The sequence below is a fragment of the Leucoraja erinacea genome, chromosome 5 (assembly GCF_028641065.1).
Source record: "Leucoraja erinacea ecotype New England chromosome 5, Leri_hhj_1, whole genome shotgun sequence".
Lineage (NCBI taxonomy): Eukaryota > Metazoa > Chordata > Chondrichthyes > Rajiformes > Rajidae > Leucoraja > Leucoraja erinaceus.
This window is the reverse complement of record NC_073381.1, coordinates 55,009,201-55,024,782: the sequence shown is the minus strand read 5'-3', so window position 1 is coordinate 55,024,782 and position 15,582 is coordinate 55,009,201. Positions and strand designations below refer to the sequence as shown.

The 15,582-nt window shown below is 41.1% G+C and overlaps 1 protein-coding gene across 1 annotated transcript in view; it reads right to left on the bottom strand.

Annotated features, from left to right (window-relative positions):
• Window positions 1-7,850: 7,850 nt before the first annotated feature.
• The window catches only part of themis (thymocyte selection associated), a 52,614-nt gene continuing 44,882 nt past the window's right edge, over window positions 7,851-15,582 (bottom strand). Inside the window, exons 6-7 of the mRNA XM_055635642.1 lie at window positions 13,611-13,757; window positions 7,851-8,493 (exon numbers count right to left, since the gene is read on the bottom strand). Coding sequence (XP_055491617.1) covers window positions 13,645-13,757 — 113 coding nt within the window. The 3' untranslated portion in view covers window positions 7,851-8,493; window positions 13,611-13,644. The remainder of the gene's footprint in view (window positions 8,494-13,610; window positions 13,758-15,582) is intronic.

Below are 15,582 nucleotides of genomic sequence, written 5' to 3'. Positions count from 1 at the left end.
TTGGCAAATACACCAATCTTCATGAATAATTAATCTTGATGGACCTCAATGAAATCTTAAAACAACATGTGTTTTGGCTGCTTTTGGTGTCCTAGAATCGGGGTGCTGCCTTTGCAGATGCTAGTAGCCAGATTTGACCATTTACATGATGTTGCCTGCAAGTGTATCTGGTAATGGATTACAGGAAGGAAATGGAGAGCTGAATAGCAAGGTGTCAGAACAACAACTTCTCCCTCAACGTCAGCAAATCTAAGCAGCTGGTCATCAACTTCAGGAGGTGGGGTGGAGTTCACACCCTAGTTTATATTAATGGTGCTGAAGTGGAATGGTTGAGAACTTCAAAATGATAGTTATAAATATCACATTCAATTTGTCCTGTTCCAACTCCATTGATGCTGTGGCCAAGAAAGCACATGACTTCCCTCCTTCCTTAGAAGGCCAAGATAATTTGGCATGTCTCAAATTACTCTTACCAATATGGTACCGAAGCACCATATAAAGCATCCTATTCAGATGCATCACAATTTGGTATTTCAACTGTACTGCCCATGACCACAAGAACTTGCAGAGTTGTGAACACAATCCAATCCATCACATATCAGCCAGTTATCCCGACATTGACTCAGTCTACACATCACTTTGCTTCAAGAGACCAGCCAAAATAATCAAGGGTCACTCAAACCCCCACAGCTCTCCCTTCATCCCTATCCTGTCACAAGTAAGATACAAAAGCTTGAAAGTATGTGGGGCCACATTTGAGAATAGACTCTTTCCTGCTGATATCAGGCACTTCAACAGATTTCATATTTACTAAAGAACAATTTCTGATTTCCCAATCGACCTTGCGCAGCCCTTCCACGTTTTGTTAACCAGCACTTTTCTGTAGCTGTAATATTATACTCTTCATTCTGTTTCTCTCTCATTCCTCTACTACCTTGTTGTATGATATGATTTGCCCGGATAGCACACAAAACAAAGTTTTTCACTATAGCTCGGTGCACGTGGCAATAATAAACCAACACCAATAGAAACTAGGTTCACCTGTATCTCCTCCAACCTCATCTATTGCATTCGCTGCTCTAGATGTCAGCTGATCTACATCGGTGAGACCAAGCGGAGGCTTGGCGATCGTTTCGCCGAACACCTCCGCTCGGTCCGCATTAACCAACCTGACCTCCAGGTGGCTCAGCACTTCAACTCCCCCTCCCATTCCGTATCTGACCTCTCTGTCCTGGATCTCCTCCATGGCCAGAGCGGGAAAAGATTTTTGCCTCCATCACAGTGGGAGGTGCTTGGTGGACTCACTGTGGTGGATGTTAATTTGTGTTTACTGTCTGTTCTGTTGTTTATTATTGTATGTATGGCTGCAGGTAACGACATTTCGTTCAGACCGTAAGGTCTGAATGACAAATAAAAGGATCTATCTATCTATCTATCTATCTATCTATCTATCTATCTATCTATCTATCTATCTGTCTGTCTATCTATCTGTCTGTCTATCTATCTATCTATCTATCTATCTATCTATCTATCTATCTATCTATCTATCTATCTATCTATCTATCTAAAAGGATCTATCTATCTATCTATCTATGAGCAACACCGGAAATTGGAGGAACAGCACCTCATATTCCACTTTGGGGAGTCTGCATCCTGGGGGCATGAACATTGAATTCTCCCAATTTTGTTAGCACTTGCTGTCTCCTCCCCTTCCTATCTCTCCCTCAGCCCTTGGGCTCCTCCTCCTCCATTTTCCTTTCTTCTCCCCGCCCCCCCCCTCCCTACCCCCATCAGTCCGAAGAAGGGTTTTGGCCCGAAACATTGCCTATTTCCTTCGCTCCATAGATGCTGCTGCACCCGCTGAGTTTCTCCAGCATTTTTGTGTACCCAAGTTACATTGTTCCTTTGGGCTAATTTTCAACTTTAGGATAAACTTCAAACTGCCATAGATGGTACTATATTGTGAAAATTGAAGTGTTTTTTTAAATCAAATTCTTTCAATGGATTATATTAATGAAACTCCCCTCCTCTAAAGCTTATCTGTACAGTAGGAAGGATATAATGAGTTTGGGAACTTTCTGCTACTTATGCTACTTTTTTTTTTAAAATACCTTCCTGCCTTCCAGCAGAAGAAACAGAGTGTAATGCTCAGGCTCCACAAGGCACTGATCAGGCTGCATTTGGAGTACTGTGAGCAAATTTAGGCCCCATATGTGAGGAAGGATGTGCAGGCTCTGGAGAGGGTCCAGAGGAGGTGATTCCAGGAATGAAGGGGCTAGCACATGACGAGCGTTTGATAGCACTGGGCCTCTACTCGCTGGAGTTTAGAAGGTGAGGGAGGACCTCATTGAAACTTACAGAATAATGAAAGGCATAGAGAGAGTGGATGTGAAAAGTAGACAAAAGTGCTGGAGAAACTCAGCGGGTGCGGCAGCATCTATGGAGCGAAGGAAATAGGCAACATTTCGTGTCGAAACCCTGCTTCAGACGTGGAATGGATGTTTCCACTAGTGGGAGAGTCTCATAGCCTCAGAATTAAAGGGCGATCTTTTATAAAGGTGAGGAGGAACTTCTTTAGTCAGAGGGTAGTAAATCTGTGGAACTGATTGCCACAGAGGGCTGTGGAGGCCACGTCAGTGGATATTTTTAAGACAGAGATTCTTGATTAAAACGGGTGTTAAGTGTTATGGAAAGAAGCCAAGAAAATGGGATCAGGGGGCAGTGATCAGCCATGATTGAATTGCAGAGTAGCCTCGATGGGACGAATGGCTTAATTCTACTCCCAGATGTTGTGAACTTGCGCCTTCTGCTAGACTAAAATGGGGCTGTCCAAAAATAGACATTTTAAACATCAATTATTGAATTAGTTATTGTTGACAGATTATTTAAAAAAACATAATTGTAATGCTTAATTAGTATTTAAACCACGTTTAATGGAAAACATTTCATTTTCTTTTTAAATTCTGCCATAGGACGGATACCTGAAAAGTTACAGACTATGTATACTTGGTTGTGTTAAAAAAAAGACTTCCAACAGTGAAATTATATCAAGTAAAAAATTCACGGAAAAAATACCATTTGAAAAAAAATGACAAGAACCACAGGTTACGGGGGGACAAATTGACAATTTGAAAAAATGTTTCCTTCTATATGTTTAACATCACTTACCAAAAGAAACGTTTCATTTAGCGGGGCCCCTTTTTGTTGCAGGTTCTGACCTGCATTTCATAACTTCAGCATGGCCCCCTGTCTTTCTCTCTTTAATTGATCTAATTAATCTGTTAACCAGGTGATACTCTTTAAGAATCAAAATGACAGGGTACCTGGTCTCACTGTATTGGCAATGTGTCCTTTGTCCGACCCATACCTCATCCACCTGGCTTAAGCCTAACTGCTTTCTCACTTTCCCAGTTCTAATGATGGATCTTTGACTTGAAACATTGACTCCAATTGACTTTCCACGGATGCTGCTTGGCCTGCTGAGTATTTCCAGTTTCTTATCAGATTTCCAGCATCTGTAGTTTTGATTTTCAATTAGTGTCATCAAATGTGATTTCGAAATAATTCTGTGACGCATCTTTAAAGCACAATAGAAATGTGAATTGTTGAATCTTGTGAATGGACTGTGCAGGTTTAAATTTATTGCGCTTTAATGGGTAACTTTGGCAGATAGCAGAAGGGTCTCAACCCGAAATGTCATCTATTCCCTTTCGTGTGCGGACATGGCGTCGGTGGATGAGAAGCCGAAGCAAAGAAGTGGAAGCCAAATAACCGAACAGAAACTAAGCCGAAACGCCAAATAACCGAAAACATGTGAAGCCGAAACGCCAACTAACCGAAAGGGTGGGACGCCTAAAAGCAAACTCACCGAAAGGCCGCTCTGCCAAAACGCCAACTCACCGAAAGGCTGCGTTGCCTTCAAGCCAACTTACCAAATGGCCGCTCTGCCGAAAAATCAAATAACAGATATGATGTCGCCGGGGGGGGATGGGACTTGTCAGCGATTGGTCCGGACCCCCCATGTTTTAAAAGCGATTTACTATGGCTGCCAATACCCCGAGCCTTCTGTCCCAGCGGCCGGGGTGGGGGGTGAATCACCCGGTGTGGGTGTCGGGACCGGGGGTCGGGGAGGATGAATCACCCTGGTGTGGGGGTTGGAGTCCGATGGCAGTGCATCGCGGTTAGTGACTCTGTGTGGGCGGAGGGACCAGCCTGTCCCACACGTCAGCTCCACCCAGCACTACCGACACACAGCCCATAACAGTGCAGCCACACAGGGGAGACGAGGCGGAGGGCAGCCGTGGCCGTGGGAGAGTGGGGGCTGACCCGAGGGATGCTCCCCTTCGGCCGCTTACAACTTGGTGCTCGGGTTCAGAGTGCCCAGTCACCTATGGCTTGTGTGGGAAAATGACCCCCACCCTCCCATCTCCATCGGCCAATAATGTGATGGACGAGGGGGTCTGGACCAATCACTGACAAGTCCCGCCCATCCGGTGATGTGATGTCCGTTATTTGACTTTTCGGCAGAGCGGCCATTCGGTGAGTTGGCTTGTAGGCGATGCAGACTTTCGGTGAGTTGGTGTTTAGGTGTCCCGCCCTCTCGTTTAGTTTGCTTTTAGGCATCCCACGCTTTCAGCTAGTTCGCATTTCGGCTTTGTACGCTTTTGGTTATTTGCCGTTTCGGCTTCATATCCGTTCGGTTATTTGGCTTCCACTTCTTTGCTTCTGCTTCTCGTCCTTCAACGTCATGTCCGGGTACCATTCCTTTTCTCCAGAGATGCTGCCTGACCCGCTGAGTTACTCTAGGTTTTTGTGTCTAGCATTCAATGCAGCTGGGTGTTAGCCTTTCAAACTGGAAACAAAAAACAAACATATATTTATGATGTTTTTTTAAATTCTGGTTTCCAGCCTTGCATTTTTCCCCATTATCTGCATATTTATGATGTTGAACTGGCAACGACATTTGCTAAATACGATTGCAGAAACAGCATTGAACATGGCAATCTTGGATACTGATCGGTTGGCCAGGTGGGCTGAGGAATGGTTGATGGAATTTAATACAGAGTAATGTGGGATATTGTATTTTGGGAATTCTTACGTGGGCAGAACCTACACAGTGAATGGTGCGAGTGTTGTAGAGCAGAGGGATCTAGGAGTGCAGGTGCATGGTTCCTTGAATGTGGAGTCACAGGTAGATAAGTTGGTCAAAAATGTTTAAGGGACATGGCCCCTCATCAGTCAGAGTATTGAGTATAGATGTTGAGAGGTCATGTTGTGTTGTATAAGACATTGGTGAGGGTGCATTTATAGTATTGCACTCAGTTCTTGGCACCATGTTATAGGAAAGGTTGTCAAGCTGGAAAGGGTATAGAAAAAATTTACGAGGATGTTTCCAGGACTGAAGGGTCTGAGCTATAGGGAGAGGTTGAGAGGCTGGGACTCTATTCCTTGGAGCGCAGGAAGATGAGGGTAATCTTATAGAGGCTTATAAAATCATGAGAGGAATAGATTTGGTAGATGCATAGTCTCTTGCCCAGAGTAGGTGAATCGAGGCCCATAGGTTTAAGGTGAAGAGGAAAAGATTTAATAGGAATCTGTGAGGTAACTTTTTCACACAAAGGGTTGTGGGTGTATGGAACAAGCTGCCAGATGAGGTCGTTGAGGCTGGGCTTATCCCAACATTTAAGAAACAATTAGACAGGTACATGGACAGGACAGGTTTGGAGCTATATGGGCCAAACATGGGCAGGTAGGACTAGTGTAGCTGGGACCTGTTAGCCGCTGTGGGCAAGTTAGACCGAAGGGCCTGTTTCCACGCTGTATGACTCTTTAACTGTAATAATTTAAAAGCATCAATGAACAAATCAAATAAAATATTGCATTTCCTGGTCAAACCAATAGAGGGTGCCTTTGAGACAGCATATTGCAGATCATACCATGAACACCACTCAAAAGGAACCATACAAAATCTAAGAGTTAATATCTGCGTTAAACGTTTCTGGAAATTTACACGTCACCGTGTTCAATTAAAAACAACTCAAAATGTTCCCAAGAATCATTTTAGCCAAATGTTAGTGTCACGTAAACAAATGTAGCTGCCAACCTGCCCACAGCACAGTCTCATCAACAGATATGAATGATTAGTTATTTTGTTTAACTGGCTCTGGCCAAATAATAAATATTGGCTGGAATGCTAGGGGAATTCTGTGTTCTTCGCATTATACCATGGAATCTATTATGTTCCACTAAACAGGAAAGCCGGGCATTAATTTAAAATGCAAACTTTACAAATGCATATCTGATAGTGTGCACTATACTACATACTGCTGGTAATCATTGAATTATAGACTAGATACTGCATTCAATTATAAAGATGAAGCTTGTACGATCAGTCACAGAGACAAAAGTGCTACTAATATGTTAAGAACCATGCATGAATAATGAAAAAATGTGGCTGTGAGTCTCATACTTTTCAATAATCTGTCAAGTGCACACTGCTATAACATGAATGCTGCATTCCTAAAAGCCCTTGTGTTATAGAACATTGCATTATAAATACAATCATGTCAATAAGCGAGTTCAGTATTCAGAAAAATGCAAGGAATCATGGGATTTATCAAAGGTCATTTGAGAAAAAATAAGCAAACTGTGGTGCCAGGTAGCGGGAGAGGGGTGTAACCCATCTCTCTCCCCGCCGCCTCGCCTTTATCTGCAGACAGGCGTAGCTATGTAGGAAGGAACTGCAGATGCTGGTTTACACCAAAAGTAGACACAACGTGCTGGAATAACTCAGCGGGACAGGCAACATCTTTGGAGAAAAGGAATAGGTGACGTTTTTGGTCGTGACCCTTCTCCAGTGATGTTGCCTGACCCGCTGATTACTGCAGCATTTTGTGTGTATCCCCATTGATGAGGGGGTTAACCGACAGTCACTGGATAAGGTGAGATGCAGCTGACGGTCCCTGACCCATCGGGGAACGGGTTCCTCAGGAGTTGGAACAGAGTTGAGCTGGAGTTAGTGCTTCTTCTCCGTGCTGGCTGTAAGCCTGGTGCCGCCACTGCTCCGGGCCGGTGTCCCGTCACCCCGGACATTTCCGGGGTGTACAGAGTCTGAGGAGTATGATGATGCTACTGATTATGATATGCCAATGAACCAGCTAGCAACTGATCTTCTCCATAAAGACAAAAAATGAAATGATTGAAATGAAATGAAATGAAAAAAAATGAAATGAAATGATTCAATTTATTGTCATTGTCAGTGTACAGTACAGAGACAACGAAATGCATTAGACAACGAAATGCATTAGACAACGTGGTCTATTGCTTGAAATTATAATTTCTTTACCTATCTGTTACGGACTTACAGCATATTATACAATAATATTAAAGTTCTGATCTTGAGAATATCCCATTTTGGAATTTTCAAGGCAGTCTGGGTGTTTATTACTATTTCCGTCACAATGGTCAATTTTGTAATTAGCTACAATTAGGTAATTAACTAATTATATGCTTTAAGGTCATCCAAGTAAGGTTTTATATTTGTTTCAGAATGCTTCACTCTATAATAACTGAAAATTTCATTCAGTTCTCTTAATTTTTAAGAAAGTTATGGGCTTTTGACCATCCTCGATCACAGCTTTTGTGTTAAGTCAATGGAAAAGCAATAAGGAACAAGATGCTAATTTACAAGTATGAAAATGGCCGTAACCTTTTTAATACTGAGGATACGAAAGTGAATTAGGTGTCAAATTAAACTTATTTTTATGCTTTATCGGATGGGATAAATTGCAGACTTGATTTTTAAAATCTCAACATTTTGTAACATTGCTATACGATCTGCTCAACCAAGGAGAAAATCTCAAATCATAGCGTGATCGTTATTATAGAAATACACAGAAATCTTTTGTTAACAAAAATGATTTACTTTATGTTGCATTTACAAAAAATATGAATACAGTTCATGTATTTGAAAGCACTGGTGAAATAAAGATTTACTCAGTAGAAATGCTACAATAACACACAGCAGGTTCTTGTGGATCATGTATACATTTATGCAAATAAAAATAAATACTTCAATTTTGCTCAATAGAAATCAATAAGTTAATGCTCAAATGTAACATTCAACACATCTATTCTTATTTGGTAAAATGTTCCTAATATTTAGATGAATTACAGTTGTTTGCAATATTTCAGTATCATAAAAATCAAAAGTCAAAAAAGTAACAGAACCAAAACGTATCCATTTCTGTTTGTCCAATGAAGAATGATTTGACTCCTTCAGATTTTCGGCCTGAATAGAAACCATTATCTTCTTTAACATGATACATTAAAATATTTGTCCAGGTAACTACAATGTCCTAAGTTTAACAGAAACATCATTCATATTTTAAAATCAAGTCTTGAGGAAAAATTATTGCAAAGATTCCATGTCTTATACCTAACCTGATACCTCCGTGTTCTCTCAGGTGCTAATTAATTCTTCTTATTGGATTTCTAGAATTGAGACACAAACAGTGTTAGTCAGAACATAAAGTTACCATAAGGCAGAAAATCATATTAGCACATTCTTGACCCCAAATGTGAGTCTCCAGAAACGACTAGAGCAGGTAGGAAAAGGCAATGTGGACACGGTGTGGAATATAGAATAATCAGTTGGGCACTGGTGAGGCTGCGGTTGGGGAATTTTCAACAATTTTTCTCTGCAAATTTTTTGTAAATGTTAAGGAAATGTATATTTAAGATTTTCTGCTCTGTAAACAACTGCTGGGGATTCCAAATTCCTTGCACCTGCACTGACTGCATCAAGAATGTATAACTCACGGTGAAACCAAAATTTGACCAAAAATGGTAACTGAAAATTTATCGGAAGGTGTTGAGTGCCCCAGTGTCAGAGCTGTAACTTTCACTCAGACTATGAGATGGAAAGGCAATCATGAAATATTTGAACCCTGCAATATTGCCAATCCTCAAATAGATCTTCATTTAAAAGACAAACTTTTCATCTTGACCCATGACAGTGTGACAGTGCCATCATTGTAAAATGCCACTGCAAATATACTATAACACGGTGACTTCTGGAAGCATTTGTTAACAAGTTATAGATTGCTGACAAATGAATAAAAAACTTTTCTCCTTCACAGCATTTTGTTGTGCCGACTGGACACCAAAGTTTGCAACACGGGACATATTGAATGGAGATTGTAAAATCAAAAGGGAAGGTTGAGTTAATCAAATTATCATGGGTGTGACCTTTGGATTATAAATAAAGAATGCTCAGATTGAGAAGGGCAGCTGCAGTTAAGGTATAAAGCTGTAAGATACATTGTGCATGGAGTCAGGCAGAATAATCTGAGTGGTCTTAATGAAGTCAATCTGAAGCCATCTAGAATTAGCGAATAAGTAATGTTGAGAGTTAAAAGAGTATCTTACAAGGCACAATGCAAATAAATTTGACCATCTGTAGGGAGAGGATGACAAAAAGCTGCAATTAAGGCAAATAATGTAAGGCACAGCATAGAGGACCTATTACAGTACAATAATTTGCAATGCTTTATATCATAGCTTTGATAATTTCACGTAACACCATATGCAATATTGTTTGTAGTGTTTGTAATTATATAATTATTTTGTGTAATTTGATAGGGGTTTAACAGAATTGCCTGTTGCACAGCACTGTGAATCTTAGTTCATTTTCCTTATTGAATGGATTCAGACCAAACTCAGAATATAGAAACAAATAGCTAATTGTATGGGAAACCACCTGCACCTGCCTTCCTCACCGCTGCCCACACTTCATGAGTGGACCTAAAATATGAGTTAGGTCTTTCAATTAAACACACTAACACCAAACTAGACTCAGGTGGGTCATATATGAGTATGAGGATAGCTCCTCTCCTTGCTATTTGTTTTACTGGCTTTATGATTCATGGCTTGTTACCAGACTCAATGTTGTCTGTTCTGTTAGTGCCGGTCATTAAGGACAAAGCTGGTAAAGTAGGTAGACTAAATAATTACAGGCCCATAGCTTTAGCCAGCATATTGTCAAATGTTTTAGAAAGAGTTCTGCTGGATAGAATAAATGAGTTTGTTAACTCCACAGCCAACCAGGTTGGTTTTAAAGCTATACATGGCACTGACGTCATATATGCCCTAAAGGAGATTGTAAGCAAATATAGAGGCAAAAACTCTTCAATCCTTATGTGCTTTATTGATGCTTCCAAAGCCTTTGACCGTGTTAATCCCAGAAAGCTGTTTGTTAAAATGAGTCAAAGAGGGGTGCCTACTGGTATGCCCACCAGACTATGCACATAAAATGGGGCAATAGGGTCTCAGCCCCATTTGGGGTTAGCAATGGTGTCAGACAAGGGGGAATTCTGTCCCCAGTCCTTTTTAATCTTTATATTGATGATCTGCCCAAACAATTGAAAGCCTGTAATACTGGGTGCATGATTGGTAATATTTTAGTGAACCATATTATGTATGCAGAAAATCTTGTGGTCTTTAGTCCATTAGCGCTGGTCTCCAGCAGCTCCTTACTATATGTTCTGTGTATGCTATGGAACATGACATTAAATTTAATGCTTGTAAGAGTGCTGTTATGATCTGTAGAACCAAAGAGGATAAATGTCTAAAATTTCCTGATTTTAATTTGTCTGACAATAATCTTAATGTCTGTAATAAGGTAAAATATCTAGGACATTTTATTACAGAACAAATGACAGATGATGAGGATATTTATAGGCAACGATGCATGCTGCATGTACAGAAGAATATTCTCTTGCGTAAGTTTGGTGCGTTTGCAGATGTGGTGAAGATGTCGCTATTTAGAGCATATTGCACACCACTCTATACTGCACACCTGTGGTCGAACTATGGAAAGACAAGTTTGCAGAGACTAAAGGTGTCATATAATGATGCCATGAGAACACTGCTAAGGAAACCTAGATGGTGTAGTGCTAGTAACATGTTTGTGGCTGCAGGAGTCAGTACTTTAGAAGCTATCCTAAGAAGTCATATGTATAAATTCATTTGCATGATAAATGTCTCTAAAAATGTAATTATTATGGCTACGAATCCCAGCTGTGGAGGCACTGGTATCGTTGTCTCGTTGTAGGACATTGATCATTCTTTTATTCTGGATTTTAATTAATGTATTGTGTTTTTTTTAAATATATATTTATGATGCTTTTATAAGTGATGTACTAAGATTTTATATGTACTTTATATTTTTTAATATGCAATGCATTTTAATGTAATGTTGCCCCTTGTCTGGACCTTGAGTCCGAAATAAAGTTTATTATTATTATTATTATTATTATTATTATTATTATTATTATATGCGCTTGGTGCCTGGGGTGGTGTGGTGGAGAAGTATTGCTGGAGTTGAAGCAAAGCTATGCAATTTGATCTCAACAACAAACAGGCTTTATTTCCCTTTACATCTTCACCTGGAAGTAGATCTAATTGAAAGGCATGGTACAGGCCGGGAATGCTGTGGACGAGAAAACAGATCTGGTACATAAGTTTCATTTTGTAGCTGTGTTGGTGGGAGATTACAGTATATGTCGGAGTTGACATACAAGTTTGCCAAAACTTGTAAAACACCATCTGACAGCATGAAGGAGGTGGTCATATTCATGTTGAAGAATATGAGTGTCTTTCACAAGCCTATCTGAGCTGGTAGGCTCCACAAAGTCTCTGGCCATTGTTCTGCTAGTCACAACCACTTTGCTCGCATACTCTCATCCCAAAGCCCTTGCTGCTACCACTGCATCCTGTGATCACATAAACTCTAATTTCCCCCAACCAGCAGGCCCAAATATCTTGCTTTCTTCCCTCCAGGACCCGAGAAACGTCCCCAGCTGTGATCTTCTGTCATTCCTTCACAATTCTCAATCTATTTTTTGCCAGATGGATGTTTAGGCATGAAATAGAATTTTAAAACCCTGTAATTTAAGGAGCTATTACTAAATTAGTAAGGAGCTGCACCTCCCCCCTTTCCCTCTCTGCCTCCTTTTACACACAAGATGCTTTGTACTCGGGCATCACCTCAAACATTTCCATTCTCGAGTTAGTTAGAAATCTTTATGACTGCTAACAAGTTTTGAACAATCATTCATCTTGAGACCATTATTTTGTTTGTCACCGATAAAGCATTAAACAACTTCTATCCTCAAGACCATGAAAGGTGGAATGGTTATAACCACTGACCACATCAATTACTGCCCACACAACCCCAGGATTGTCTAACAAATAACAACCTGCATAGATCAATCTCCCCAATGTGCAAAGTAATAACAAGTGAGTGACCAACAGTTTTGACACCTACAACACCTACAGCGGCAAATGCGGCATTGGCGTTGATCAATTGGATCGTAATTTTCTGTAAGATGGTATCTAAAACTTCTGCACTTGCATTTGTAAGTTTAGGTGTTTATGCTGCAGACAGCCTGAAGAGCACTCCAATAACATTGTAGTATGGCAATAGAGGTATCTGGATGTCCAACAAGTCTCACTTGGTCTCCACACTAACTTGTATAATCCTTCTGTCCACTGCACTTCTCAACCCGCTCTGCAATTTAAAACATGATTGATTTCTAATTTTTCTTAGTTCTGATGAGAGATCCTTGTCCTACAACATTGGCTATTTTCTTCTCTACAGATACTGCCTGATCTGCTGAATGGATCCAGCATTTTCTGTTTTAACTTCAGATTTCCAACATCTACAGTTTTTTGGGGACATTATGGAATATCTATGTCATGCCTAAGCAGGGTAAACCATCTGAAAAGAAAATTAAAACCTGTCAGAATAATAATATTAATTAAATTACAGTAATTGAAACATATAGAATAGTGAAAAGTTTGGATAGAGTGGAGAGGATGTTTCCACTAGCGGGAGAGTCCAGTACTAGAGGTCATACACTCAGAATTAAAGACATTCTTTCACGAAGGAGATGAGGAGAAATTTATTTAGTCAGTCGGTAGTGAGTCTGAGGAAGGCTGTGGAGGCCAAGTCAGTGGATATTTAAGGTAGAGATAGATTGATTCTTGATTGGTACATGATTGAATGGCAGAGTAGACTTGACAGACCGAATGGCCTAATTCCACTGCTATCCCTTATGAGCGTATGACTTACACTTCAAATGACAAACACTTAAACATGAGTTTAATATATATCTTCTGCTCAAATGCATGCCAATCAATGCCTTGTCGTGGTGCAGCTATCAAAATTATTTACAAGCCATTGCAATGCAACCCAAACTGCAACTTCTGAACATCCATGTTCATCTGCCTTTCACATCAACTTACAGTACCATTTGCACAATAAAAACCAGGAGACACAAAGAACTGCAAATACTGGTTTACAAAAAAACAACGCGCTGAGTAACTCAAGTGGGTCAGGCAGCATGTCTGGAACAGATGGGCAGGTGATGATTCGGGTCAGGCCCCCCTTAGACTGATTATTGTAGAGGGGTAAGCATCAAAGTAGGCATAATTTGGAGGAGATTTTGCAGTGGAGCAGTAAAATAACAACAGGAGGAACTGCAGATATTGGTTTACAAAAACAAAACACAACGTGCTGGAGGAACAGGAAATAGGAAATACAATACCTCTATTTTTCTTGCAATTTTCCTTGCTTAGATGTTAATTTTCATTTAGCTGTTTTCTTAAATCTTCAATTTCATTTTCATTAATATATTCATAGTCATGTTTGTCAGAGAAATCCAAGTTTTCAACATCCATAGCAAGGCTTGTGGCTGAAAAAAGATTTTTGCATCGTTTTCCAAGATGACATAAATGGATAATGAAGCATGTGACAGATACTGTAAGTTTCAAATTACATCAACACTTTGCAGCCTACTAATTATAAAGTTGCTTCCACACAATTTTTACTCTTTTAATGTAGGCATAATTTGGCTATTGAACAGTAGTTCTCAAACTTTCCAACCTAGGGTTCACCGATAGTATTTCATTCATTTTTTCCTATCCCTTTACTTTTGTATTTTCTTTCTTCCATTTCTTACTCTGCGTTCTTTCAGCTTGTTCCTGCAACATTATTTCAACTTCCTGTGGAATGAATAGGACGTTTGCCAAAGGAGAGGGTAAATCAAATGGATTTGAACAGGGAGATAGTGTGCAGCAAATGATTGACCCAGCAAGCTAGAGCTCTTTAAAGAGCTTACAGAAATGAAAGGCAGCAGGTTACACTTAGGCTAATCACAAAGTGGACCAGAGTTCTCTAGAAGTGAAACAACTGCAAGTTGTACAAATGTATAAGTTTGTATAACAGATGATCGCATTTAGTGATACAAATTCATCCTCGGACTCGTATATTCCTATACCAGTAGGCGGCGCGGCTCTGGCCAGCAGCGGCCTCTGCAGCCTGTCCGCGTTTTTATTATTTTTGTCTGTGTTTTTATGTAGTTTTTTTTGTTATTTTATGTTGGGGTGTGTGTGTGGGGGGGCGGGGGTGGGGGGGGTGGGGGGGGGGGGGGGGAAACTTTTTGAATCTCTCCCTGCACTGGAGACCCGACCTTTTCTCGTCGGGTCTCAGGTGTCGTTGTTGAGGCCGCACCGAGGAGCGGCCTCCAACAGGAAGAAGCCGGGGACTCAGGTGTCGACTCACCGTTGCCGTCGCGGAGCTGGCCGAGTCCGGAGCGGGTGGAGCGGTGGAGGAGCGCTGCTGCTGCTGCTGTCGTTGCTGCTGCTGATGCTGCTGCTGCTACCGGAGAGTCGGAGGCTCCAACGACGGGTCTGTGGACGACGGCACCGGGAGCCCACGGCTCCCTGGAGGGAGACCGCTTCTCAGGGCTCCTGCAACGGCGACTTCTCCCGCCCGAGTTGCGGGGTCGAAGAGCTCCTGGAGCGGGGCCTGACACCACTGCCCCGCGCGGCTGGAATGGCCGCGGACTTTGCGAGCGCACACCGGGGGCTCCAACACCAAGACCCGGTGTGCGACCTCGCACCACCCGGCGTGGCTTTAATGGCCGCGGGACAATCGCCATCGCCAGCCGGGGGCTATGACTTTGACTTTGACATCGGGGGGGGGAGAGTGCAGTGGAGAGATAAGTTTATTTGGCCTTCCATCACAGCTATGTGATGGATGTTTATGTTAAATGCAATTATTGTTGTGTCTGGGGTCTATTTGTATGTAATGTATGGCTGCAGAAACGGCATTTCGTTTGGACCTCCAGGGGTCCAAATGACAATTAAATTGACTCTGACTCTGACTCTGATATTAAATGTGGACTGTAGTAGTTGCTACATGTTGTGTTCTGCTACTGAAAATCAGTTCCACTGAAATAAGAGAACCAAATTCTAGAAACAGAGTACAACGTATAGAAACTGTTGTATTCTGCATTGAGCACAACATCAAATTTATATTCCATTGCTTAACAAATAATACATAGCTGTGCCACAATCTTATATCAAATATTCACAACTATTCATCACATTATAAACAACTAAACATAAAATATGCCATTGCTTTCTCACAGCGCAGCCTTTCTACAAAAGTTTGTAAAAAGTTGCTAAAAATCTTTGAAATTGCTGCCCCTGCTGATTTTTTCACTACCCAAAGAA